Source organism: Condylura cristata, unplaced genomic scaffold (assembly GCF_000260355.1).
Source record: "Condylura cristata isolate star-nosed mole 26May11 unplaced genomic scaffold, ConCri1.0 scaffold00034, whole genome shotgun sequence".
NCBI lineage: Eukaryota > Metazoa > Chordata > Mammalia > Eulipotyphla > Talpidae > Condylura > Condylura cristata.
In genome coordinates this window covers 5,951,734-5,977,486 of record NW_004567135.1, presented here as the reverse complement: position 1 = coordinate 5,977,486, position 25,753 = coordinate 5,951,734, and the positions used below count along the sequence as shown (strand labels likewise).

Here is a 25,753-nt window from a genome sequence, read left to right as displayed (position 1 = left end):
CCCGCCGCACGGCCGGCGTGGGGCTGCCGCCGCTCCGACGGGCGCCAAGTACTGATCTGGGCTTCTGGCCCCGTGCGCGCCTGGTGGGATTGCAAGACTGGGCAGCGGCCTGCGGTGAGCCCGCAGATAGACCGAGGGGCTCCGGCAGTGGCCGCAGGCTTGGCCCTGGCCCCCGTGAATGTTTAGAGGGGTGACTGAATGCAGAGTGGGGCGGGAGGGAGGAGCCCACTCTGGCCTGGCCTGAGCCTGCAGGAACCCCAAAAGGACCAAAGTCCCCAGGGATGGCAGTGGGCCGCGCTGGCGAGAGGAGTGAGACTGTAAACGTTGGGGCCTATGCCCGAGTGAGGAAGCCAGCCCAGGGGTTCAGGCCTAGTTTCTGACTAAAGGCGCAGCAGCCCTGGTGCACCCCCAGGTCCCCCCAGCTCCTGTCTTCCCCTCTCTGTTGTCACACTGCTCGGAGCCTGGAGACTCCGCCTGCTGAGCAAGGGGGGGTTGGGGGGCGTTAGGCCCTGGGCTCCCCACTTCGGCTCACTGGTTTCTGATCACAGCCTTGCTGATTCTAGTTGTGTGACCTCGAGTAAGATGCTTCACAGTCCTGTACCTTAGTTTCCTCACAGGTAAGAGGGACCATAATCGCTTCTTTGTAAGAAGTGAGACTGCTGTGAGAAGGTGCTTGCTTGTGCAGTGACCAGTGATGAGTCTGGCACATGGCATTCAACAGGTGTTAGCTGCTGCCTTTGTTGATAACAGTAATGGGCCTATTTCTGGGTGGGGACATTGGCCAGTGCAGTTTCTACCCCAGAGGCCACCGCTGCTGTCTGTCAGCCATATCCTGTTGCAGGGAGCAGTTAAGAAAAAGACTCAAATTCATGATGAGGGGGCGTCGGGGTGGGCCCACGCAGAGCTGGGCCCCGGGCTGGGGCCACCTGCAGTCTGGTTGTGACTCAGCCCAGGAGGAACCCTCCGCCTTTGGGTCTGCCCCCAAGTGGAGGGAATGACTCCTTGACTGAAAAGTCCTCCCCATCGCCTTCCTGGCCACGCACTGACCTTCCTGCTAGCCGGGTCCCAGTGCAGGCCCTGTGAACTCCCCTCCCCCCCATCCCACAGAGCCCTGCAGAGTGTTGAACTCAGACTCTGCGGTGAGATTCAGCAGAGGTGTGAACAAATTAGCAATGGCTGTAAACACGGTGAACCTGTATGCCGGGCTTGGGGGCAGGGCTCTTTGAAGAGGTGAAATGGAAATGACTGATTTGGAGGGGCCCTCCAGACATCCCAGCAGTGACTTCCTGGCGGAGGGAACAGCCAGTGCGAAGGCCCAGATTGGGGAAAGAAAGTTCACAGGAGACTTGGGGGTGGGGTGCAGCAGCAGTGGGGTGCTGAGGTCTGGCCTTTGAGGGGGGGTTGCTTTCATCTTCCTCAGAGTCCTCGAGGCCCCCGGTTTTCCCTGGGCACAGTGCCCATTGTAATGGGCCTTGATTCACCCATCACCTCCCAAGGCCCAGGGGGTCTGGGTCTGCTCCTTCTAGGTTCTTCCACTGCCTGCTTCACAATAAGCTTCCAGCACCTGCTTGTGGGGGGGACTGCTGAGGAGGGAATTTTGATCTGGGGTAGGAGATGGCTTGAGATCTCTGCTCTCAGATGTTAGGAATCACCTTGGAGGCCCCGGCTGGGTCCCTGCCGCTGGCCCCTGTCCTCAGACCCGCAGGGAAGACCCGGGCACTCAGGTTGGGTCGACTGGCAGGAAGTGTTTGGCCCTCCTTGCCGTTCCTTCTCACTGCACCCTTGTAGGGGGAGAAGGAGGAAGGTGGGGTGCTGGGGAGTGGGGTGATGCCAGCAGCATTCTGAGAAGCAGGTGGTAGCCCACGGGCTAGGGAGGTTTAAACGCCGTTCACAGCTCTGGCACACACAGTGTGCTCCAGAAGGAGAAGCTGGAGGCTCAGACCTGCCGTGGGAGCCAGGGTCTGGGTTAGCTTGTATGCGTCCTGCCTAAGGGCTCAAAATGACAGCCCATAGTGTTTCCAGCACTGCCTCGGTCCTTTACACCTGTTAAGTCATCTTAAACTGATGATAACCGTGTGGCTGTTAATTTTAGTGATGTCAATTAGACTGTCATTTTTACAGCCAGGGAATGTGACAGCAGAGAGGTTGCGTAACCTCCCCGGGCTTCCAGGTGAGGAGCCTGGATCTGAACGTGGGCACCCAGCACCTCATAGCTACCCTGCTGTCAGCTGCGAGTCCCTTCACGGGAGACTTCCTGAGCGTCCTCGTCGCTCTGGGCTGCTTGGACAGGGGGCATTGGGCTCCCTGTCCTGTGGGGGCCTCTGAGGCTTTGGGGGCTGAGCCCCTTAGGGAGAGAGGGGTATCTAGCTCTGTCCCAGTCAGCCCCTGTTCTCTGCATACAGAGCGCCCCTTTGTGTCTCAGAGCTGGACCGAGACGACCCCCACCTACGGTGGGCAGGAGCCTAAGGGCTGGGTGCGTGTGTGTCTCCTTGGCACCCAGCTCCTTATATCCACCTTATATCCCTGAGAGCTGTTTACCTGGGATGCGGCTCCCACACCTCGCTGTGTAAACTCAGGAAGTCCTGGTCCCCTCCGCCTCCCCTCTCCTGCAGCCCCTCTTCCCAGTCCTTGCTTCTGGGCGGACCCTGCTGGCTGGTTCTCCATGCTCACGCCCTTCTCCCTCTAGGCCTCCACCATGGACAGAGGCCAGCCCCTGCCCCTCCCCGGGGTCTGCGCTTCTGCCAGGCCCGAAGGCCCAGAGGATGATCTGAGTGTCATCCAGACTGGTAAGTGTTCTCTTATCCTTGGTGCACCCTGGGGCCCCCGAGGAGGTAGGATTGGGGGGCAGAAGTGCCCCAAAGCGGATATGGTTTGGGGGACGGAGGGGGAAGCCCTGCAGAGGCGGCTCAGCTTGGGGACCATGTGGGGGAGGGGAAGGGGAAAGCCTGATTTTCTGAGCAGGATAAGCTGGGGGTTTCTTGACCCAGATGACCTGGGCCAGTGGAGAGGTGAGGGTGGGGGTGAGGATACCAGCTGCTGTGCCTGGTTCCAAGAAGCCCATCTGGTGTGGTGGGGTAGCTCAAGGTCGGGCTGGGAGTTTGAGGGTCAGCCGTGGGCAGTGGGGAGCTGGGCCGACCCCATTCTGCCTGGAAGGGTGATGAGCATTCGTCCCTCATCATGGCAGGCCCTGCAGCCCTTGGGGTCTTGTCTGGGAGGTGCCTTTGTGATTGGGGGGATCTTGCTGACAACTGGCTGGGACAGACCCTTAAACATCCCCGGGGGGAAGCCCCAGGCAGGCCTGTGTTGGCGTGCCTCTCCTCTTACAGGTGAGACGCCGCAGGACCTGGTGGCATTGCAAGGTCCTACAGTGAGGCTACGTAGAGCCTCCCGGACTCCGGGAGAATCCAGGGGCTGTGCTGGAGGACAAACAGTCCCTGTCTGAGGACGCTTCCGTGGGGGCAAGAACTGATCTGTGTGTGAGGGGTGAGGTTTGGGGATGGGATTTCTAAGATTTACTTTTATTTATTTATGTGTACACAAGCTGGGTATAGGCCAGAGGTGCAAGGGGTGGGGAGGAGGGAGTGAGAGGGTTCACCAGAGTCAGAGAAGGCAGCAGGACGGGCAGATGGACCGAAACACACTGCTGAGGGGAGCAGCGGGCGGACAGGAGAGGGCCCCTGCGCCTGTGGTCACCTGCTGGCTGGCGATGGGACTCCTGCTGCTTGACGGTGCTGAGACGTTAGCCCCTGCACCAGCAGGGAGGTCTTGGGGGTGGGATTTTTTTCTAGGCTTTGCCCTGAGGACTTGAGGTGCTCGGATGGGGCCCCGGGCACAATGGTGTTGGTTGCCCTCTTTACCCAAGGAAGCTGGCGTTCAGCCTGGCCCTAGGACGGGCCCTGCCATCGTCTTCTCCCCTCCCCAGAACTCAGGGCCATCTCTGAATCCCAGCCGCCCTCGGGGCTGGTGAGATGCCTGGATGAAGCGGGAACTGGACGGTATCACCCGGCCCCTGCCCTCAGCCCCCAGCGCTGGTGCCCACGTGGAGTAGCTGTTTTGAGGCAGAGTCCCGGAGAGGAGACGGGGATCTGGCTGGTGGTGTGTCCACTCCCAGCCCTGATGGGAGGAGAGGAAGCTGGGCAGCCGTCTTGGGACTGGGCTGTGCGCACCTGCCCCCCCCCCCCCCCCGGTGGCTGCAGAATCTGTGCACCGACCTTGGCCGGCCGGGGAGCGGGACTGCTGTGAGTGGGAGAGGCGGGTGTCCCTGTTGGCCGGAGAGCTGGACGTGGGGAGCACGTGAGTGGGGATGACAGCACTGGACCAGGCGTCCTCCCCCCCCACAGGGCCCCCCGCCGCCTCGCTCAGGCCAGCCTGTGAGCACCCAGCCTTCCCGCCGGGAACATGGTGGCCTTGGTGGCCAGGAGCCCTGCGTCCACCCTTGGCCGGGTGATGTTGGTTTTTGGGTGGAACTCCTATGCCCGACACGCTGCCAAGGCCACCCTGAGGGGCTGCCAACTGGGCCCCAGGAGCGCTAGAGCTGCTGGTCTTGTGACGTGGGCACCTGTCTGCCAGGCCTGGGCATGAGCCCAGGGTCACGCTCACGCCGGGGCTCCTGTCAGCTGACTATTTTGGGCTCTTGCTGACCTGGGCCAAAGTCAGGCCTCAGCCAAAGGGCCCTGAGGCAGCTCCCCTGTCCCCAGAGGCCGGCTCTGGTTTCTGCTATATAAACAGAGGAGGGTGTGCTGACTTGGAGACAGCGCCAGCCCCGAGCCGCACAGCTGGGGCACAGCCTCGACCGGACAGGACGGGCTGACCAGGCAGTCACGTCTCATCTTCCCACAGGCTCCCTGAGGCTGCCAGCACGCGCCCCCAGCCAGCTCCAGGGGTCTCCCTCGGTGCTGCCGGCCAGGACGCCCTGGGGTCGTCGGGAGCCGGTGAGTCCTGGGGGTGGGTGAGCTCGGGCACGGAGGTGGCCCTCCTGGGCCTTTTTCTGGGTGACTGTCTATGCTGTGGTCTCCTCGGCCTTGAAAGGAAGAGATGGAAGAAGCAAGGGGAACTGTCCACCCAGAAGGAGGAAAGTAAGGCCTGGCCACAGCCGGGGATGGGCGTTGAACTTGGGGACACTTTGTGACCGGGGAAGCGGAGGCGTGGAACAGGAGCGGGCGACGCTGTGTCTGTCCCGCCACGGGGCTCCCCAGCCAGGTCTCGGCCCTGCTCTCGAGTCCCAGGCCCGGTGGAGCCAGGCTCTGCTCAGGCCTGGGAGGGATTCGGGGGAGCGGTCATCAGGGCACGTCGGCTCTGGCCTCTGAGAGGGCGCCTGACCCCCACCCAGCAGGTCGGGGTCACGGGCTGAAGCAGGGCCTGGCCGTCCCGAGCTCCTGGCTGCTGCCCGCTCTCCTTGCCCCGCTCCCCAGCTGGTCTTGGTGCTGGGCCTGGCAGGGCCGCCAGCCGGCTGGCCACAAACACGCTCTCTGGGCCCTGGGCCAGGGGCTTCGGCCCGCCATGAAGTAAGGGGCGGCTCCTGGGGGGGCGAGGGGGCTCTGTGCGCCTCAGTGCTCGAAAAACATTTTTTCCCTTTCTGAACGTGAGTCTTTAAACGAATCCAGAGCCTGTGACTAAAAATACTTTAACAATAGGAAAATGCATCAGTCTTTCCGGCTGGGGCTGGTTATCAGAGGGTTTTTATTTCGGAATTTGAAATTTTGCCCAAGAAGTCTGGGTGGAGGCCTCAGGCAGGAGAATCGGGTGGGTGGTGATGTTCTGCAAGGTGCGGGGGGCCTCCCTGGTGGGGGGCCTGAGGGGCGAGGAAGGAGATGAGAGGAGGGCACCCGTGAAGGACCCCGACCTTGCCTGCGTGTTCCGGCTCGGGCTGGCTCTTCTGGGCCTGATCTTGACGCCTCTGTGCTGTGCTGACTCCGCGTGGCCTCAGAGGGGGCTGAGGATTAAGAAGTGGCTGGGCCGAGTCCAGCGTGTGGCGGCTTCCTGAAGGTCTTTCTGGAGACCACGGCCCCCTGGACTGGCCGGCTCTTTCAGAGTGCTGGTTGACTGCTCGCCACAGCTAGGCTGGAGCTTCCCTGGGGCCGGGTGGGGCGCATCTCTGGACATACTTCCATTTCCTTTCACCCAGCCCTGGAACGGAGGGGCAGTGACTGCTGTCACGGGGCCTGCCTGGGCCCCCCAAAGCTCCCTCGGCTGAGGACCCTGGTGTCTCCCTTCCCTGCCATGCCCCTCCCTGCCCCGTGGCCCGCAGTCCTGGCCCCCGGCGAGTGCTCCTTTTCATGGGGACCCCCTTCCCTGAGCAGATAGAATTCTCACAGCTCCCGAACATTCCATGTCAGCTTTGGGCTGATGAAGACGGGTCTCAGCGAGGGCGGGGCCAGGTCACACACCAGGCGCGCTGGCTCCTGGTCAGGATGCCCCTGAGCCCATCTCTAGCCTTTGCCCCTGCTGGCAGCTGGGGTGAGTGACTGACCTCCCTGCACCCTGGGAGCTGTGTTCAGGGCGGTTGCAACAGGTGAGGTCGCGCAGAGCCCCGGCTAAGGCCGGAGCGTCAGAGCCAGAGGCGGACCTGACCCTGGACTCCCGGTCCCAGAGTGGCCACGGGAAGCCCCTTGGGCCGCAGGCAGTATTTCCCTGCCCACAGCACAAATCTCCCTCTCTGCTGCCAGGGCAGGAAGGGGAAGTCGCTGGTCAGGGCTGGCATAGGTCCTGGGGCTGACACGGGGAAGCTCCCAGGGCCACTTCTCAGGAGGGAAGGGTGCCCCCGAGGGGAGGCGTGGAGGCCCGTGGGTGAGGGTGATCTGGGGAAAGCAGGGCAAGTTCCTGCCTAGGTGGGGGTGGGGGGCGGCTTGGGAAAGGAGCTGAGATTCTCCCCCCCCCCCCGCCATCTCCCCCCTCCATCCTTTATCCCACCCCTCCGGGGGCGGGGAGGTGGCGGGAGGCAGTGTGGGTGTCAGTTGCTTTGTGGGGCCTGCCCTGGCCTACTGTTGAGGATGCCGGGTGGGGGAGTCAGGGCCTCACCCTTTTCCCCCACCCAGTGGTGGGGGGGGTGGGTCTGAGCCCACAGTAAACCCTGGGCTGTACGACAGGAGGGAAAGGGCCTGGTGACGGGCTGAGAAAGCACGCTGTTGGCAGCAGACTCGCTGTGTGGGGGCCTCCCTCGGGCCAGCCCCCCAGGCCCACCAGCGGCAGCTGCCCTCGAAGCAAATGTCAGTAGAACAAACACATAATGAGAAACAGCCACTGTCTCCGCGGCTTCAGAAATATACACGGGAATGAATTGTACTTAGCGCCGTCTGAATAAATACATCTCTCCCATTTAGCTCCACGTGACTGTTGTTGAAATAAACTTTTATTTTTGAAACATAAGGCGAGAAAGCGCACAGATCGCAGGTTTGAGGACTTTGGCAGCGAGAACACCTGGCTGCGCTGCGCCCCGGCTGGGAAGTGGAGGCTTCCAGTCCCGGCAGCGGCCCCCCTTGGGCATCCCTGTCTTCAGTGTTCGGGCGCATGTGGGGGGGCGAGGGGGGTTTTGTGGGGCCCTATAATAAAATGAAGACCCACGGGGCCAGAAGCCTCAGTCTCGCCTTCTGTGACGGGCACTGGGTCCAGCACAAGTGGGGGTCGGGCCTGACCTCGAGGGACCTGGAGGGCGGAGGGGAGGTGACCTCCGACCCTTGATCTGTAAGCCCGTGCTCCCCAGGAAGGGGCCTGTGAGGGCTGGTGGAGGAAGGTGACCTAGGGGTGAAGTCGTGGAGGGTCGGCGGGACCAGAGTGGGGGCGAGCGGACTGCTGTGTCTGGGCTCCGGAGGCGAGCCTGGCCCTCCTGCAGGAGAGGGAGCAGGTCTCCTCCTGCCAGGCTGCCGGGCTGAGGGGCGAGTATGGGCTGCTGTGTGCGTGGCTGTCTCGTCTTCAGCACGTCCTCTGGTCCGCACCTGTAGTGTTGGGGATACCTCTGCCATCATTACCTGGCTCCCTGCCCATTGGGAGTCCGTGCCAGGCGGGGATCAGCTGCAGTCTGCACTACTTATGCCTTCCCCAGAACTCTGCTCCCTCTCAGAGACCCAGCCCACCCTCCCTTGAGAGCCTCCGGCCAGCAGAAATGCACCTGGGGGTTCCCAGCACCTCTGGCCTTTAGGGATGCCACCTGGGTGTCTGAATGAGTGGCCCGCTGTGTTCCCTTTTCTCCTTATTTCACTCCCCACCCCCAGGTGGGTTCACAAGCGTGGCCGCTGCATTTGCTTCCCCTGCCTCTGACTTTGGGGCCCACACAGGGCGGCCCCCCCTGCAGGCTGTGCTGGGTGTGCAGATCTCGCCAGGGGCCTGGCAGCTCCTGACCACACAGGTCCCAGGGCCTCCCAGGAAGCCCAGCCCACTAGAGGGCAGGGTGGCCAGTGCCACCCTGGCCTGTAACAGCCAGAGCGGTGGGAGCAAAGGAGTGTGGGGCTCCCGGCCCGCCCAGTGTTGAGGGGGCTGAAGTGAATCTGGGCTTGAGCAGCAGTGAGGGGTGGAGGGAAGAATGTCCACCCGGCTAAGTCCTCTCTTGTGGGCATGTTAGAGTTGTTTTTATTTTCTGAGGAGAGCCCTGAGGTGGGGGAGGCACCCTAAGGTGGGGTAGCCAGCCCACGAGAGGGGGGCTATAGGGAAAGGGGGTGCTACTTTTACTAGCCCAGATTTGAGGAGTCCTTCTGAGCAAGGTGTGGCTTTTCTGCAGAATGGGATGGTTTGAATTACATTAGTAGTTTCAGACCTTTTTTTTTTTTAAGTGGTGGAATCCTTTTTCCCCCCCCTCAAACAAAAATCTCTTTTTTAAAAGATCTATTTATTTATACAAGAACTGGGGTATAGGCCAGAGGTGCAGGGCAGTGAGAGGGGAGCAGAAACAGTGGGGCGCAGAACAGGCACATGGACAAAGTGCACTGCTGAGGGGAGCAGCGGGGAGACAGGAGAGGTCTGCCTTGCTCTGTGGGTCACTCCCTGGCTGGGGATCGAACTCGAGCTGCTGCAGCAGCGTACAGCTTCCTAGTGCTGTGCTTTAACCTGTGTGCCACCAGGGAGGGCCCCTCAAACAAAATCTTAAGCAAAACCGTAAGATAAAGAACCCTTATCCGAAGTGGGGTGAGTTTCCCAACCGGGACTCAGCCAACAGGACCACAGCGGTGCTGAAGATGGTTCGGTCCATCTTCTGGTTGTGTGCTGTGGCACACGCCACAGATGGGCTCGGGGCGCAGGGAGACCACTCCTCACACCCCCATGGCAGTCTGAATGACAGAGGAGACAGATGGGTGAAGCTGCAGTTTCTTGGAAGTGTGGGCCAGAAGGGGAGGCGCCGTCCTCCCCCAGAGGGTCTGCTGTCAGTGAGACCTGGGCAGGGCTGACCGTAGGAATGGGGAGCGCAAATGGGGTTCGGATGCAGAATTTCAGGACAAAAGAGCAGAGTTGTACATCAGGCGTCAGGAGCAGAGATGACAAGCTCTGGAGGGAAGGAAGCTTGAGCTGGTGGTGGGGTGCTGGTGGTGGTGAGTGGGCAGATGTGGGGGCTGGAGACAGCGAGGGAGACCTGTGACTGGAGGTGAGACTAGAAGTGAGGAGCAGGAAGTGCACCAGGTGACAGGTGGGCACAGGTGCAGTGGAGGCAGAAACCCAGGCTGTGTTTCCGAGCAGGAGGGTTTCCGAGCAGGAGGCAGTGGTCCCCAACATGGTGGTGGGCAGGTGGCTTCCTCTCGAACACTAGCCCTCCTCCTGTCTCTCTTACCTTGCAGGTGAGGGCTCTCCAGAGTTGGGCAGAAAGTGGGTGGGGGTGACACGGACCAGGAACGCCTCCCCATGGCTGCTGCTACCCCGGCAGGCTCTCCTGCTCTCTCCGCGGGGAGGGGGCCTGGGGAGGGGGCATGAAGATCCCCTAGAGAGCCAGACAGCCCAGGTCCCCACCTCTCTTGTGACCTTGAGCAAGTGACCTGACTTCTCTGAGCCTATTTATAAAATAAGGAAGAGTTCGCACACATCTGAAGACTTCTCAGGCCCCTCCCGGATCTGAAATCGGGTCCCTTCCCTGGAAGGGCTGGGTGAGGACTGGTGAGAAATCCAGTCCAGACTGCGGCAGAGCTCATTGGCCCGCCAGGGGCTGCGAACCCCTGCCCCCGGAAGGCACTTCGCAGGGGAAACGAGGGAGGTAGTACGCGTGGTCCCGGGGCAGCCTCCCGGGCGACACCCCGCCGCGAGGGCTCCGTGCACACGTGCACATGTCGCGCCACGGGCTGAGGCGGGGAGCTGGCTCCCCAGGGGGTGTCCCTGGATTGCCCGCCCGGCCCCAGGCCGGCCCTAGCCGCCCCACCCCCACCCCCGGCCAGCAGAAAGGCCCTGGGAGGGTGCAGAGGCGGGGCCAGGCTCGGAGGGCGCCGCGGGGCCGGGTGCGGTCGCAGTTCCTGGGAGCAGCCGGAGGGGAGATCCTCCAGGGAAGCCCCTGGCCTGGGCTCCACAGCGCCCCCTTCTCTGGCTCTGGCCCTCCGGCTGGGCTATTTCGGACCTGGGGGCCCGGAGCTGGGGCCCGGGTAGGGTGGGGGGAGCCTCTCCAGCCCGCGAGCTACTATTTTTAGCCGGCATGGCAGTCGCGAGGGGACTATTTATAGATCAAACAATCCGCGCTCCCTGCGTCAATGGAACCCCGCGTGCGTCACGCGCGCAGACATTCCAGGCCCCCCCTCCTCGCCCCGCCCCCTCGGGCTCCCCGGCCCGCGCCTCCTCTCGCCGGAACCGCGCCGCCCCCCTCGCCCTTGTATGGCCAAAGCGCGCCGGCCCGTGCGTCAGAGGCGCCCCCGCCCCTCCCCGTGCGTCACGGAGCGCTTAAGAGGAGGGTCCGGCTCGGCTGGGGAGCCCCAGTGGCAGAGACTGCGAAAGTTGGGGGAGTGTGCAGGACCCGGCGAGCGCGAGAGCCACCAGACTGCGACTCGGGGCGCTGGTCCCAGGCTGGGGGAGCCGGAGTCGGCCCGCTAGGTAGGTGCCGGCGCCCGGGTGTGCGTGCCAGCTGGGCGCTCCGTTTCGTTTCGCCTAGGGGAGTCGGTGAGGGGCTGGCAGGATGCGCGATGTTGTTGTAGGGTCAGCGTGCGGGAGAGCGGGTGGAAGCCACCGCTCCTTCGGGCAGTCGGGCTCGGAGCCGGGTAGATGACCGAGATCACCCTGGAGCCCGCTGGACTTGGGGGTGCGTTGGGGGTGGGAGTGTCGGTGCAAGGTGGACTCGTCGGGGTAGGGGTGTGCCGGGCTTGACGACTTGTCCTGCAGAAGGATGACTGTCGTACAGACCCCCAGGGTGCCAGACTGAGCACACGGCACCTAGTTCCTGGGGGCCTCAGGAAAGTGGGGAGCAAAGATACCGAACTTGAGCTGCTGGGATTCCATCTGACTCCTACAACCACTGGATTTCTGAAAGTGTCTCCCCAACTTGCCTGCCCCTTCCCCAGACCCCTAGTTTTTTTTTTTTTTTAACACTTTACACGCTGTGGTTTAGTTTGCAGGGATCCCCAGCTAGAACTCGGTGGCCCCTGCATTGCTTGAAGGCATTGCCAGCGATGGTGGCTGCCGTGTGGCGGGGTGCTGCTAAGTAGACCTGCCTTTGGGGGGGGGGTTCCTGGAAGCAGGGGGAAGATTGTTCTAGCTGTAGCTTGGATTCCCTATGGTCTGTGCTGATGTGCAGAGCGGGTGCCCTTGGGGAGCCTGGATGGAGTTGCTAATGTTGGAGTCTCTGATGTGATATTACCGAGATCACCCCCCCAATACTCGCAGCTCCAGCGCCACATGCCCTCCCCTCCCCCCCAGCCACTGTTGGCTCACACAGGTAGGGTGCAGCCTGAGGGCTTGTTGGGCATAACAGGTGCAAACCACATTGTTGCCAGGACCTGCCTGAAGCCGGATTCTCCCTGCTCCCTCCTTCAGCCCCGCCTCTTCCTCCTCCCGGTGGGGCGCCCCCCCCCACCTTGAGGCTAGATGTAGGTCCATATCTTGTGTCCTTAAGTACCTGCACTAATGGGGGAGGTCAGGTTGGTGGGGGTTGATCCGGATGTGGGACATCCAAGTGGAGAAACAGGATTTGAATGAGACGCACGGCCAGCACCGCCCAGCCGGCACAGCTGCCACTCGCCTCCCAAACCCATCCCGGCTGAGCTGGTGCCGGGGGAGGGCTGCCCTATCTCCCGGCTGGGCGCCTGCGGTGGGGCCAGGGCTTCTTAAGGGGGCTCTGTGGTCCGAGTCGGTTGTGGGAGCCCGTGTCTGTTGTGGGAGCGTCAGCCCAGGGGTGCAGCTGCCTTGTGAGGGCCGGCGGCCTCAGGAGAGAGGCTGGGACCCAGGACTCCCTGGATGTCTGCCTTCGCCCCTCCTGTTGTTCTTCCTGACTGACTGAGGTTTACTGGAAGTTGCTTCGCACCGGTCGCCTTCCCTGACCGGTGAGGCCACTCTGAACTTGCTGGTGGGGCGGGGAGAGCCCTGGAGCCTTCTCTCTCCTCTCTCGGTTAGGAGCAGCCTGCGGCTTTAAAGCCCCCTCCTGTCCCCAGGAAAGAAGGTATCTGCTCCTCAGGCGTCTCAGGATTGGGGGACCTGTAAGCCCGCTGGCAGAGCTGGATTCTTTGGGGACAGACGTTCAGCTGGGGGACACAGGCGTGTCTTCCTCTCCCACCAAGGGGCTCCGTTTCCTGCACAGGTTGCCCCAGGTCTGTCTGGGGCTGGGAGCGTTCTTACCAGAGAAGCGGAGAAGCTCGTTGAGCTAGCACGTGAATTCCTCTCTGGGACTGTCTATTCTCCTGGAAGTCCAGGGGGCTGGATTCTCCTCCCCTCCCCAGCCTCCCTCCAGCACATGGCCTTTAAAGGTCTGGAGCCAGGTTACCCGATCCCCTGGGAGCAGGGACTGGGTGGGGAGGCCTGCCTTCCCTTCCCCTTGGCATCTGGGAGCATCCCAGGCAGCGCCGAGGGGGTGCCATCCCCAGATGGCAGGACTCGGGTGTGCGTGGGATCTGCTCAGTATGTAGGGTGGGGCGAGGAGGGGGCAGCACTTGGGCCTCGCTCTCAGAGCACGGGGCCTTAGCCCCCAGCTCCAGGAGGCCCTTGCCTTCTCCCCAGGCTCTGTGGAGGGAGGAAGAGGGGGTTGCAGAGGCTGGTCTGTGCCTGGGAATATTCCCAGAAATGCCTGGTTGGGGGAGCAGCCTATCTGCTCCTGGGCCCGAGCTGGCCTGCCCGCCCGCCTTTCCCACTGAGCCTTCCCCAGCCCCCACCCCTGCCTCCCCCCCCCAGCGGGAGGGGCAGGGGGCTGCAGGAACACAGCTTCCCCCTGTTCCAGCAGAGAAATGCTGGCTGGCTGCCTTCCCTAGGGTTCCCAGGCCGGCTGGGGTGTGGCGGCCTTCCTACGGAGGCCACTCTCCCTGGGCCACTGTCTCGGGACTTTGTGGCCTGAAGGTTGAAATGGTGCTCCGGCCAGGCCCCAGCGACTCCTGGCTCTGGGGCCAGCGTGGCCCTGATGCTTCGGTGTCCCGTGTCTGGCTGCGGCTCCTGCCACCTGGCTGCTCTGGGCCTGTGCTTGGAGAGCAGGCTGCAGACCTCTCGCTGACCCCTCCCCTCCCCCATCTCCTTCCTCTGCAGAGATGCCCTGTATCCAAGCCCAATATGGGACCCCAGCGCCCAGCCCAGGACCCCGCGACCCCTCGGCAAACGACCCTCTGACCCCTGAACTCAGCAAGACCACCATGGACCTCGCCAGCCCCGAGGCGACCCCCACCGCCCTGCCCAGCTTCAGCACCTTCATGGACAGCTACGCCGGGGAGTTCGACACCTTCCTCTACCAGCTGCCAGGGACCGGGCAGCCGTGCTCCTCGGCCTCCTCCACGTCGTCCTCCTCCGCCACCTCCCCCGCCTCTGCTTCCTTCAAATTCGAGGACTTCCAGGTGTATGGCTGCTACCCCGGGGCCCTGAGCGGCCCCCTCGAGGAGACCCTGTCGTCCAGCGGCTCTGACTACTACGGCAGCCCCTGCTCAGTGCCGTCGCCGCCCACGCCCGGCTTCCAGCCGCCCCAGCTCTCCCCCTGGGACGGCTCGTTCGGCCCCTTCTCGCCCAGCCAGACTTACGAAGGCCTGCGGGCATGGACAGAGCAGCTGCCCAAGGCTTCTGGGCTCCCCCAGCCACCGACCTTCTTTTCCTTCAGCCCCCCGGCTGGCCCCAGCCCGGGCCTGGCCCACAGCCCCCTGAAGCTGTTCCCCTCCCAGGCCCCCCATCAGCTCGGGGAAGGAGAGGGCTATCCCCTGCCCGCAGCTTTCCCAGGCCTGGTGCCCAGCTCTCCACACCTGGACGCCTCAAGGATGCTAGATGTGCCTGTGACGTCGGCCAAGGCCCGGAACGGGGCTCCGGGCAGCGGTGAAGGCCGCTGCGCCGTGTGCGGTGACAATGCCTCGTGCCAGCACTATGGCGTCCGCACCTGTGAGGGCTGCAAAGGCTTCTTCAAGGTACGGGTGACCCGGGGGCCCTTCGGGAGGTGGGGCGAGGCCGGCCGGCCTCACGGGGGCGTGCCAGCACCTCCTCTGGGTTCTCTGCGGCTGGGCCTGCCCGCAGGGAGGGGGCAGTCTGCCCTCCCGGGACCCGTCCGTGGCAGAGCTGGGGCCTTTCAGTCGCGGTGACCTGCAGGGCCGGGGGGGCAGCAGAGGGATGAAGAGCGGGGTGAGGGATGGGCAGAAAGAGGGCACAGAGTTCAGGGGTACCCAGGAGCGGGAGAGTGGGCGGCCGGCTCTGGTTCTCCCCTGCCGGCCGCCTCCCCTCGCTCGAGGCCCCAGTGGGAAGGGGCCGGGCTCTCGGGCTCCTGGCGTGAGATGAAACGCTCGGCGGGAGGACTTGGTGCTTGAGGGCTGGGGGTGCACTCGGGACAGGCTGTGTCTGTCCCAGCGCTGGTGCCTGCTCGGCTTCCCGGCCCACCTCCGGCCCTCCCCCAGCCCTCCTGCCCGTCTCTGGCCTGCCCGCCGGGAAGGACGGGCAGAGGCAGGCACACTGGGCCGCACAGGTACCCCGGTTGCCAGGGAGCCCCGAGCCCCCCTTACCCCGTAGGCTGGGGTCTTCCTCCTGTGGCAGAAACCTCCCCCAGTGTCCCCAGGACTCTCTTTTCCTCCCCCACCCCCTCCATCTCTCCCTCCCCTGCCACCCAAATGTTAGAAAAATAGCTGGGAACAGAGGGCGCTTTTGTCTGCGGTGGCAGCAGATCTGGACGGTGCCCTCCCCGGCCCCCCCAGCGCACACTCTGACAGCCTGTTCCGTCTTGCCCCCCCTCAGCGCACAGTGCAGAAAAACGCCAAGTACATCTGCCTGGCTAACAAGGACTGCCCTGTGGACAAGAGGCGGCGGAACCGCTGCCAGTTCTGCCGCTTCCAGAAGTGCCTGGCCGTGGGCATGGTGAAGGAAGGTGGGTGGCGGCCGGGGCCGGGCCAGAGGCAGGGCTGGGCAGGTGTGGCCCCAGTCCTGGTACTCGAGGGTGCTCCCCAGTATGCGCGTGAGTTCTTTCCCCGCCCCCCCGGCCCCCGGCCCTTCTCACCCTTCCCGTGTCTCCGCAGTTGTCCGGACAGACAGCCTGAAGGGGCGGCGAGGTCGGCTCCCTTCAAAGCCCAAGCAGCCCCCCGATGCCTCCCCTGCCAATCTCCTCACCTCCCTGGTCCGGGCACACCTGGACTCAGGGCCCAGCACTGCCAAACTGGATTACTCCAAGGTGAGTGACCACCCCGGCCAGCTCCTGCCGGCCCAGCCGGAGCCTTGCCGGGCACTGACGAGGAGACCAGGTGGCCGCTGGTGGGTGGTGTTCTGGAAGGGTGATGCTTCTAGTGCCTGCAGCCAGGTGAAGAGTCGAGAACGGGCAAGCCAGAGCGGGGGTGAGCGTCCACTCTCGCCCCTAGAGCTGACTTTGAGGGCGTGGCAGGGTGGGGTACGGCCCTCACCGGACCTGCCCTCCAGTTCCAGGAGCTGGTGCTGCCCCACTTTGGGAAGGAGGACGCCGGGGACGTGCAGCAGTTCTATGACCTGCTCTCGAGCTCCCTGGAGGTGATCCGCAAGTGGGCCGAGAAGATCCCCGGCTTCGCCGAGCTGTCTGCGGGCGACCAGGACCTGCTGCTGGAGTCGGCCTTCCTGGAGCTCTTCATCCTCCGCCTGGCCTACCGGTGAGCCGCCGCCTCCTCGCGGCCCCCCGCCCCGCTGCCCTGCCCCTGAGCCCCCTGACCCGTCTGTCCCCCCAACCAGGTCCAAGCCTGCCGAGGGGAAGCTCATCTTCTGCTCAGGCCTGGTGCTGCACCGGCTGCAGTGCGCCCGCGGCTTCGGGGACTGGATCGACAGCATTCTGGCCTTCTCCCGGTCCCTGCACAGCTTGGTCCTCGATGTCCCTGCCTTCGCCTGTCTCTCTGCGCTGGTCCTCATCACAGGTGCGCGGCCATCACCACCACGCTGGGTCTGCGGCGGGTGGGCTGCAGGGTCTTGGCGGACTCCGCCCGGGGAGTCGGGGAGGGCGTTGCGGCGCGAGGCTCACCGTCTCGGGGTGGAGGGGGTGCATGCGCTCAGGCCGACCGCAGGGCCGGGGTTCAGGCCCAGCTCGTGAGACTGGAAGGCCCAGGCCTGTCTGAGCGTTACCCGCTAACCCCAGTCCCAGACGGCGCAGGCATCTCGGGGCTGAGGCTTGTGGCTGGTATTGAAATCCGGATTATGTAGTGTAGGGACAGAAAGGTGCACTGACAGCAGCTTTTTTTTTTTTTTTAATATTTATTTCTGCATACAGAACTGGGGTACAGGCCAGAGGTGCGGGGGTGGTGAGAGGATTCATCAGAGTGAGAGTGGGCAGCAGAACAGGCCTCTGAGGGGAGCAGCGGGTGGGTCAGGAGAGGTCTGCTGAGCCGTAGGGGTCACCTCCGCTGGCTTGCAGTGCTGCGTCCGACCCCACTGCGCCACCAGGGAGGGCCGAGAGCAGCTTTTGCACGCTAAGCCCCCTCGCTTAACCTGCGCCTGGGTCAAGAGACAGACCAGCACCCGAGACCCCGCCCCTCCCCGGCCTCTCGTCAGCCCCCCGACTTCCAGGAGCCCAGACTAGCCACCGCTTTGCACTCGGTGGAAGTGGAGACGCTCAGGACAGTCTCTCCGGAGCTCAGTGTGGAGCGAGCGCTTTCACTTTTGTAAATTTCGTGGGGACCCAACTATTAGGGTAAAGTCTGAGTCGCTTTGGGGCTGACACGCCAGTGTGGTGGTTTGGGGGTCTGTATTCCTGGAGGGGTCTCCAGAACACGGCTGCTCACCTCCAGCTGTTCTTAGAACAGTCTGGGGGAAAAACCCTCTGGCCCAGTAAAAAAACAAAGTTGGAGTTTTCTTTCTTTTAAAGATCTATTTATAAATAACCTAAGAACTGGGGTATAGACCAGAAGTGTGGCGTAGGTGAGAGGATTCACCAGAGACGGAGTGGGGAGCAAAACAGAGATCTACTGAGATCTACTGAAATACACTGCTGAGGGGAGCAGCAGAGGGGTCTGCTGTGCCCTGTGGGTCACTCCCCGGCCGGGGATCGAACTCGTGCCGTGGTGGTCGCGGCTGCTTCATAGCGCTGCGCCTTCACCGCTGTACCGCCAGGGAGGCCCTGGCACTTTATTTCATTTTTGTGGCCTTGGGCAAGTCGTTGAACTTCTCTGGGCCTTGGTTTCTCCAGGAAGCTGAGGGATGAGTGTGACTGCCACCCAGGCTTCTCCTGGGACTCAGAAATAGGCTGGTGTGCGTGTGCGGGGCGGGCTTCGCTTTGCGCCAGGGAGTTTGCGGGCCAGTCTGTGGCCTTGGTGTGAGACATCTGGGGGAGGCTGGCTCATCCCGGGCTCCGGCCCGGGCGTGTGGCTAACCCCGTGTCCTCCGGCAGACCGGCACGGGCTGCAGGAGCCCCGGCGGGTAGAGGAGCTGCAGAACTGCATCGCCGGCTGCCTGAAGGAGCACGTCTCGGCCATGGTCGGGGAGCTGCAGCCGGCCAGCTGCCTGTCCCGCCTGCTGGGCAAGCTGCCCGAGCTGCGGACCCTGTGCACCCAGGGCCTGCAGCGCATCTTCTACCTCAAGCTGGAGGACCTGGTGCCCCCGCCGCCCATCGTCGACAAGATCTTCATGGACACGCTGCCCTTCTGACCCAGCCCGGGGTCGCGTGTACCGTGTGCTCGGATGCCACCGCACGTGCCTTTAGCCTGTGACCCCTGCGCCCGGGGCCCGCGCCAGCCTGGGCCCGAGCTGTGTCCCGACTGGCCTCCTCACTGGCTCTGGGTGGTCAGCAAGGAGTGCTGGTCCTGGGGGAGAGGGATGTTTCGTGGGGGGCAGAGAAGGTGACCCCTACTATTTGTCTTACCCCGGCTCGGTCCTCGCCTTCATGTTTTTGTAAGATAAACCGTTTTTAACACACACCGCCATGCTGTAAATAAGCCAGATGCTGCTGTAAATACAGGGAGAGGTTGGGTTGGGGGCAGGGGCTGGCGGGGGGGGGGGGGACTGCGCCCCAAGCCTGGGCGAGGCCTTCCCCAGCCGCCTCCCTGCTTGCTCTTCCCACCCTCCTTCCACATGTACATAAACTCACTCTAAGGAGAAGACAAATGACAGATTCTGACATTTATATTTGTGTATTTTCTTGGATTTATAGTATGTGACTTTTCTGATTAATATATTTAATATATTGAATAAAAAATAGTCATGTAGCTGAAACTGGGAACCTGTCTCTGACACCCCCACACCATACCCCCCAATAATCATCAAGAGAGAGGGGGCTCCAGATACAACTCAGATGTCACCCACCTGAGCTAAGCACAGGCCCTTTAAAAGCTGGACGATGGCATCTGCTCCGGGAGTTGTGCGAAGGCTCAAACGCCCGACTCGTGGCTGGGCCTGTGGTGGGCGCTGGCTGCCTGCTGCCCTGGCTGGCACGCTCTGGGCCTGCGCCCGCTGAGTCTCCTGTGAACCAGGAGAAGGGCGTGGCCAGCCCAGCTGCAGGAGAGTGGACGCTGCTTAGAACCGGGTCGGTGGGGTGCCTGGGTGGACTCGGCCAAAAACCAGTGTCTTCGCACCTGTTTAGAGAAGCGCCCAGCACCCCAGCAACAGGAGCCCCCCTGCCACGCCCCTTGCCTTGGCAGGCAGGTGTGGCCGGCTTTCCGTGTCCAGCAGCCGCGTACGGGTTCCCCAGCCTCCCAGTGCACCAGTTGCTTAGCTGACTGGAAAGGGAGATTCTCAGGTTCTCCAGAGGGGTTTCTGGAGAAGGGGTGGTTATGAATGGGTGCTTGGATCAAACCCAGAGGCTTCGGATGCTCCTGGTCTGGGGGACTGGAGAAGTCACCTAGCTCAGCTCCAACCTGAGGCCCAGGCCAGCTGGTACCACGCACAGGATGGCGCCCATCTCTGCACTCAGGCCTGGGCAGTCTCGGCCTCCTGGAGGACTCAGAGCCCTGAAGGCAGTGACCCTTCCCCACCCTTGCCCCCCCCCAGCCTCGAGCCATGCCCCCAACTCGCTAGAGGAGGGTGGCCCCTGTTGGAAGGAGCCCTCTGCTCCAGCCTGAGCATCAAGGGCCCCCACTCTTCCCACCCCCACACAGCCCTCCCGCCCCCACCCCCACCCTGTGCCCAGCCTCAGTCTCAGGTTCCCCGAGGCGCCCACAGGTGCCTGCCTCCAATCTGCTTCTGGGAAGGTGGTCCAGCTCAGGCCGAAGGGGCCTGCGTGGGTGGAGGAGGGGCCCTGGGCCTGTGACCACCCCAACAGCATGTGGAGTCAGGCCAGTGCCTGACACCTCCACCGGCCCCCTGTTGTAGCCCGGCATCCAGAAGGGGCTGGGGCCGTCAGATCAGTTCTCAGCCGCCTCCAGTTCCATGTTGCTCTGTGAGAAGCCTCTCTTGCTCACTGGGCCTCCGTTTCCCTGGATACAGGAACCCAGGAAAAGGGCATGGCCACCCCACATGGCTGCTGGGACTGCAGGAGAGTGATGGTGCTTAGTACCGGTTGGTGGGGCCTGTGAGAACTCAGCCAAAACACAGTGGCTGTGACTGGTGCAAGCCTCCCAGCGCTTCTGATGTGCAGTGGTCACGAGTCTGGTGGCGGAGGCTGGGTGGCCACTCTCCCCAACACCCCTGCCCAGTGGCACAGATGGACGCAGAGCAGACCAGGCCTCTAGGGGCAGCACAGGGATTGCTCAGGAGCTGCGAGTGGGTGAAGCCATAGGGACTCTCGTCCGCATGTCAGAGCCCCTGTGAGCTGACAGCTCCCAGGAGTTATGTTCCACCCCCCACCCCCGCTCCTTTCCACTCCGTGAGTGGAGTGTGGCTATTTGCGCCTCACAGAGCAGAAGGCAGGAAGGACACTGGCACCAGGCTGCCCGGGGTTAGGCGCTCAGCTCGGTTCCAGCTGCTCCTGGCTGTGGCATTATGGGAAAATGACTTAACCTTTCGTGCTTCTGTGTCTGCACCTGTAAAAGGGGCAAAGGATGGCACTAAGTTCCTGAAGTTGCCATCCTGACGCCGTGAGTAGGATCCAGGCAAAGTGTTTCAAACGGCACCCTACAAGAGCTTATTGTTTTTACAAGAGAATTCATTTCAGAGAAAGGAAATGACTTTCCCAAGGTCGCTTGACTTGTAAGTGGTGGAGCTGGGTGTGTCCCATCACTTAACAGGTCTCCTGGCCCAGGGTTTTGTAAATAAAAGACGCTCCAGGGATGGTGGTGGCTAGATTCCAGGATCCTAGCAATTGGGGTGCTGGCCTGGGGGGCTGACTTCTCCAGCCCCGCCCCGCCCCGCCCCAAGCTGGAGCCTGGAGGAAGACCCTTTCTTCCGCTAAACAACGGGAAGAACTGGCCTCCCAGTGCTGCTAGGGGCCAGGAGGGCGAACAAGGGGGCATTTGAGTCTGGTGGGGCCTCACAATGGCCACTCTGTCCCGGTTGGCCGGGGGCTGGGCCCGTTTCCGACAGGGACAATAGTCAAAAGGCAGTGACGCTGGCGGGCCTGGAATCCCGAGCGGGATTTTCCAAGGCCTCAAAGCCTGCTATTTGTCCTTACTTGGGGACCCAGGAAGCCGGCCCCCTGTCTTCTCCCACTCCACCCCCAAATGCTGGGCCCAGTGCCCAGGGGCTCCAGCCCCCTCCCCAGCCTCGGGGTGCCACTGTGACTAAGAAGGGGTGACTGAGTTCCAGGCTCTACACCCCAAAGGTCTGGGCTTGGCAGTGCTTCTCAGGCTGGGATGGAGGAAACTAGCCCAAAGCTGGACTCCTGGTCACCAGGGCTTGGTCATGGAGGGTGAGGGTGAGAGCTGGCTTCAAGGAGACAGAACCATGCCGCCCACAGCTGCGCTGTGCCGCACGGTCAGCTCTGTATGCTGGCGCGTGGCTAGCGACGTCTGTCTGTGGTCATGAGGCAACTGTGCGGGACTGGCCTGGCCGAGCCCAGTGCCCGGTCCCCCACAGTGGGCGCTGGGCTGGGGTTCCCAGGGAGCTGTGGCTTACACCTGGGTGAGCTCCAGCCCCTCCAGATCCCCGACTGTAGCAGAGAACCAGAGCCCCGGGGCCCCCAGAGGTCAAGACTGAAGGGCTGGGCTTCTGCTCATCCACCTTCCTGCCCTGCCCAGGCCTGGTCTTCAGGAGCCCGGCTCAGCCAGCAGCCCCTCTGTCTGGGGGCAGCCAGAGCCCAGCCCCAGACCTATGTCCAGTCCTTCTCCAGTTTTGGCCTCTGCTAAGCCCTGCCTTGACCCCAGGCTGGGTACTGTGTGAGTAAGGCCTATGCTGGCTAGTGGGGCTCCCTGGAATCTCGTCCCTCCTGTGCTGAGGATAAGTAGGAGTTAGTGCAGAGTTGAACAAGAGCCCCTGCACCTCCCAATATCTACCCCCCTCAGCTCCCCTGCCTCCCTGCTGGGGACATTCTGAGGGCAGGAGGCACATTCCAGGGTTCACAGCTGGACTCAGAGCTGGCCTGAGGGCCATGGGGCCCTGAGACTTCAGCTTTGGCTTCTGCTGCCCAACCAGCACCCCAGTAAATATTCTGGCCATCACCCCTGTCCCCAACACCCTAGCTCCCCTTCACCTCCTACTGGGCCCTGACCCACCAGGCAGTGGCAGGGGGGCATGTGAGGTTCCTTCAAGGTCTGGCCAGGCACTGTCCAGCTCCTACTCAGGACCATAAATCAGCTTGGCGTAGCCTCGGGGGCTGGGGGTGGCAGCTGGGCTGGGAGGGGAGCGTAGGGGCAAGGCGGGGGGAGGGGTGCCTCTCCTGGTACATGCTGCGTTAGCAGGAAGCAGTGCCCAGCTGCAAGCCAGGCGGGCAGGGTGTGACTGTCGCTGCCCTTCTAGTCTGGGTGCACCAGAGGCAAGAGGCCCCCATGCCAGAGCCCAGTTAGGGGAGGGCCAAGCAGGAAAACTGGACCTCATCCCAGGTAGCTGCGACACCATGAAGATAGATACAAGAAACCGGGGGCAAAAAAACAGATCCCCTTAACCAGGGTTGGGTAAACAACCCTCTTCTTTTGCAAGGACAATTGCATAGAATTCTCTTTGGCAAAGAACAAGACACCCCCCCCCACCCCCCTACGCCAAGGAACAGATGCACAGCCCTTGCAGGAAGGAGAGACAACCCCTTGTCCCCAGGGACAGACAGAAATAAAGCCCATTCCCCCCAGCCTGGTCAGAGGCAGACGCACAGGCCTTCCCGGAGAGAGGGCCACGCCACCCTTCCCCCACCCAGCAGCCGGGTCCCCACCTGCTCCAGAAGAGACGGGCAGACCTGCCACCTCTCAGTCCAGTCCAGGTCTGGAGGCTGCTGGCGAGGTGAGGGCTGGGAAGTGCCTGTTTCTAATGCTCTCTGCCACTCCCTCATCGTCCTGTCCTTTCGTTTCCTCTGCCACGGAGGAGGGGGGCTGGGAGTGACATCTCAGGAAGGGTGGGAGGAGGAGGAGCTCCTGACTGGGATCCTGGGACACATGCGAGGTGGGGACAGCCGGCCCTAATCACCCCCGTGGCCTTGCCGGGGCTAGAGGGTCAGCGGGAAGAGTGCTGCCTACCCAGCCAGGCTGGCCACCGTCAGCAGCCCCCAGCCTGACGTCAGTCCCAATCGTTGCCGCTGGGACTTGAGTCAACCCCTGTGACGCCACTGGGGTCAGCCCTTGAGCTCGGGGTGAACTGCAGGGCCACCTTCAGGGCTCTGCTCTTCCCTTGAGCTCCTCTGGGATGGGGCGGAGCGTGCGAGGCCCCACTCACCACACAGGGCCTGTGGCCCGGCCCCTTCCCAAGGTCTGGGGTTGGCCTTCAAGGGCTCTCTGCTGAAGGGGAAGGCGTGCGCAGGCCTCAGCCGGTTTCCATCCTCTGCTTTCAGCTTCTAGTTCCTTTTCCATGAAGCCTCCTGTAGCCCCACTTCTTCCTGGAATCCCCAACACCCCTCCCTTTCTGCCCGTCTCCTCAGGTTGCCATCCTGTGCTCCCTGCAGCTATCCTGATATTTTCTGGTGTCCAGTCACTTCCCAGTTTGATGAGACAGCACTTAGGTCTCCTTTTCTCTTCTCTCACTTTCTATTCTAGGCCACGGGGCTCTCTCTGGGATGATAGTATCTCTCTGGTCTCTGAAAGACCAACTATTTTTTTTCCACGCCGCTTGTCATGTTCTCATGCCAGGTACATCTGCTGGCCCGTCTCTTCTATAAGACGCCGAGCTCCATCAAGGCCAGGATTGAGACTTGCCCACCTTGGAATGTCGCCGGTGAAGAGTGCAGACAGTTATATATGTGTTGCATGAATCGTATTTGATCATTTAAAAAAGATTTATCTATTTATGCAGACAGAACTGGGGTACAGACCAAAGGTGCAGGACAGTGAGAGGATTCACCAGAGACAGAGTGGGGAGCAGAACAGGCAGATGGATGAAGTACACTGCTGAGGGGAGCAGCGGGGAGACAGGAGAGGTCTGCTGTGCCATGTGGGTTACCTCCCTGGCTGGGGATTGAACTTGTGCTGAAGTGGCTGTGGCTAGCTTTGTAGTGCTGTGCTTTAACTCATTGCACCACCAAGGAGGGCCCCATATTTGATGGGAAATTTATTCCATAGTCTCACTCTTTTTGACCAGTGCTTTCTTTCCTGAAAGAACTAGGGGGCTATAAAACCCAGGGTCTGAGATGCATGGAGAAGGCTCTGGGAGGGATCAGGGAGGTATGATAAGCAAGGATTGGCCAGTACCTGGGCCTTAGATAAGAGAGGTAAGCGGGCCCAGCCTCCCGGACAAGAGTGGGTAGAGAGGAGGAAAGTGATGTATGGTTTTGGTCTTGGTAAGTATATTAGGTTCCCACAATATGCATATGCCTATACAGAAATATATGTGTACCTATACATAGACACTGAAAGAGACAGAGGAAGAGATGCTATGAGGAATTGGCTCATGTGGTTGTTTATGTGGCTATGGGGGTGAGCCAGTGAGCCGATGATGTAGTTCTACCCACAAGCCTGAGAGCCAGGTGAGTGGCTCAAATGCAGTCGTTGCCTATGCAGGAAGCCCAGGAAGCCCCAGGAAAAGTAGATATTTCAATTTGAATGTGAAGGCACAAAAAATACCCAGGCCCCGGATTAAAGGAAGTGAGCAGGGAGCAGCCTTTGCTTGTGGGTAGATGAGTCCGTTTTGCCTATTCAGGTCTTGGACTGAAACTGGCCATGGTAAAAACTGGCACCTGCTACAAATGGAGGTGGGGTGTCCCGGGGAGACAGAGTTCAGGGGTGCGGTGTCCGCGGTGGTAAGGGCCCCGGCATTCGAGTCCGCGCTCTGCCACTTGCTGAGTGAGGCGAGGCAGGCCCCTTCATCTCTCCCAGTGTGCATTTCTTCACCTACTTCACAGCATTGACCGCACCAGACTGACATTTCCCGATCACAGGCAGGTAGGTAACCCAGACAGATAGCTACAGGTCTCACTCAGGATCTTGCCCTTTCTGCCCCACATTATCTGGGAGAGAAAGGGTGCGTTAGGAAGAGGAGCCCTTTAATCCCCATGTAAACAACTCAAGAGCGCCTCCTGCTGCGCTGAGCCGCAGCTTCCAGGCGCAAGGGCAAGGGCGGAGGGGTGCTCCCGGTGTCCCCCCCGGGGGTGGCGGCCCCGCCGGCCAGGGACAAGGTGGAGGGGTGCTCCTGGTGTCTCCCCGCGGGGTGGCGGTCGCGTCGGCCAGGGACAAGGCGGAGGGGTGCTCCCGGTGTCTCCCCAGGGGTGACGGCCGCACCGGCCAGGGACACGGCGGAGAGGTGCTCCCCGTGTCCCCCCGGGGGTGGCGGCCGCGCCGGCCAGGGACACGGCGGAGGGGTGCTCCCGGTGTCCCCCCGGGGGTGGCGGCTGCGTCGGCGAGGGACACGGCGGAGGGGTGCTCCCTGTGCCTTCCCGGGGATGACACAGCACCAAAAGGCACGTGCACCTTGCATTTCACTCGAGTTTTTCATAGTTCTCTCCCGTGGTCATCACGACGGCTCCCTGTGTATAGAGAAGACCATCAGAGAGGACGAGTGACATCAAGAGTCACCCCGGAAGCAAGGACAGAACTGCGAACCTCACACGAACTACGAGCCGGCGGCGGGGGCCCCGGGAGTGTCCCCACGTGACCACGACAGAGGAAGGGTCAGCCCCTCTGCGGTGTCTTGGCGGGGCGGGATCCTGCCCCGCGTGTATGGGGCACCAGCGTCTGGCCGTGCGCCCAGCGTCCTGCAGCGGTCGGCCCGGCTCGCGTCCAGGGCCACTCCCGAGCGCCCGGCCCCTCCCCGC

The 25,753-nt window shown here is 62.4% G+C and overlaps 2 protein-coding genes across 6 annotated transcripts; one reads left to right on the top strand and one right to left on the bottom strand.

The window, feature by feature from the left end:
- The first annotated feature begins 2,696 nt into the window (after nt 1-2,696).
- Nucleotides 2,697-18,428, top strand: NR4A1 (nuclear receptor subfamily 4, group A, member 1). 3 transcript variants are annotated; one of them, XM_012732503.1, is made up of 8 exons: nt 2,697-2,786; nt 4,840-4,931; nt 13,618-14,474; nt 15,289-15,418; nt 15,567-15,718; nt 15,961-16,163; nt 16,243-16,421; nt 17,888-18,428. In XM_012732503.1, exons 3-8 carry the CDS (start codon nt 13,620-13,622, stop codon nt 18,142-18,144), a joined length of 1,776 nt encoding a protein of 591 aa, XP_012587957.1. In that variant the 5' UTR covers nt 2,697-2,786; nt 4,840-4,931; nt 13,618-13,619; the 3' UTR covers nt 18,145-18,428. The 3 variants fall into 3 exon arrangements, with proteins under 3 accessions (XP_012587957.1, XP_012587958.1, XP_004692785.1); XM_012732504.1 differs by lacking the exon at nt 2,697-2,786 and adding an exon at nt 3,474-3,483; XM_004692728.2 differs by lacking the exons at nt 2,697-2,786; nt 4,840-4,931 and adding an exon at nt 10,863-10,989.
- Nucleotides 18,215-23,061, bottom strand: LOC105854357. Of its 3 annotated transcripts, none has more exons than XM_012732506.1 (3): nt 22,730-23,046; nt 18,799-18,987; nt 18,215-18,299 (listed from the first exon to the last, which is right to left on the bottom strand). In XM_012732506.1, exons 1-3 carry the CDS (start codon nt 22,844-22,846, stop codon nt 18,264-18,266), a joined length of 342 nt encoding a protein of 113 aa, XP_012587960.1. In that variant the 5' UTR covers nt 22,847-23,046; the 3' UTR covers nt 18,215-18,263. The 3 variants fall into 3 exon arrangements, 2 of the variants coding, with proteins under 2 accessions (XP_012587960.1, XP_012587959.1); XM_012732505.1 differs by lacking the exon at nt 22,730-23,046 and adding an exon at nt 19,068-19,578; XR_001146034.1 differs by lacking the exons at nt 18,215-18,299; nt 18,799-18,987 and adding an exon at nt 20,273-20,453 and having other exon boundaries at nt 22,730-23,061.
- Nucleotides 23,062-25,753: the final 2,692 nt, after the last annotated feature.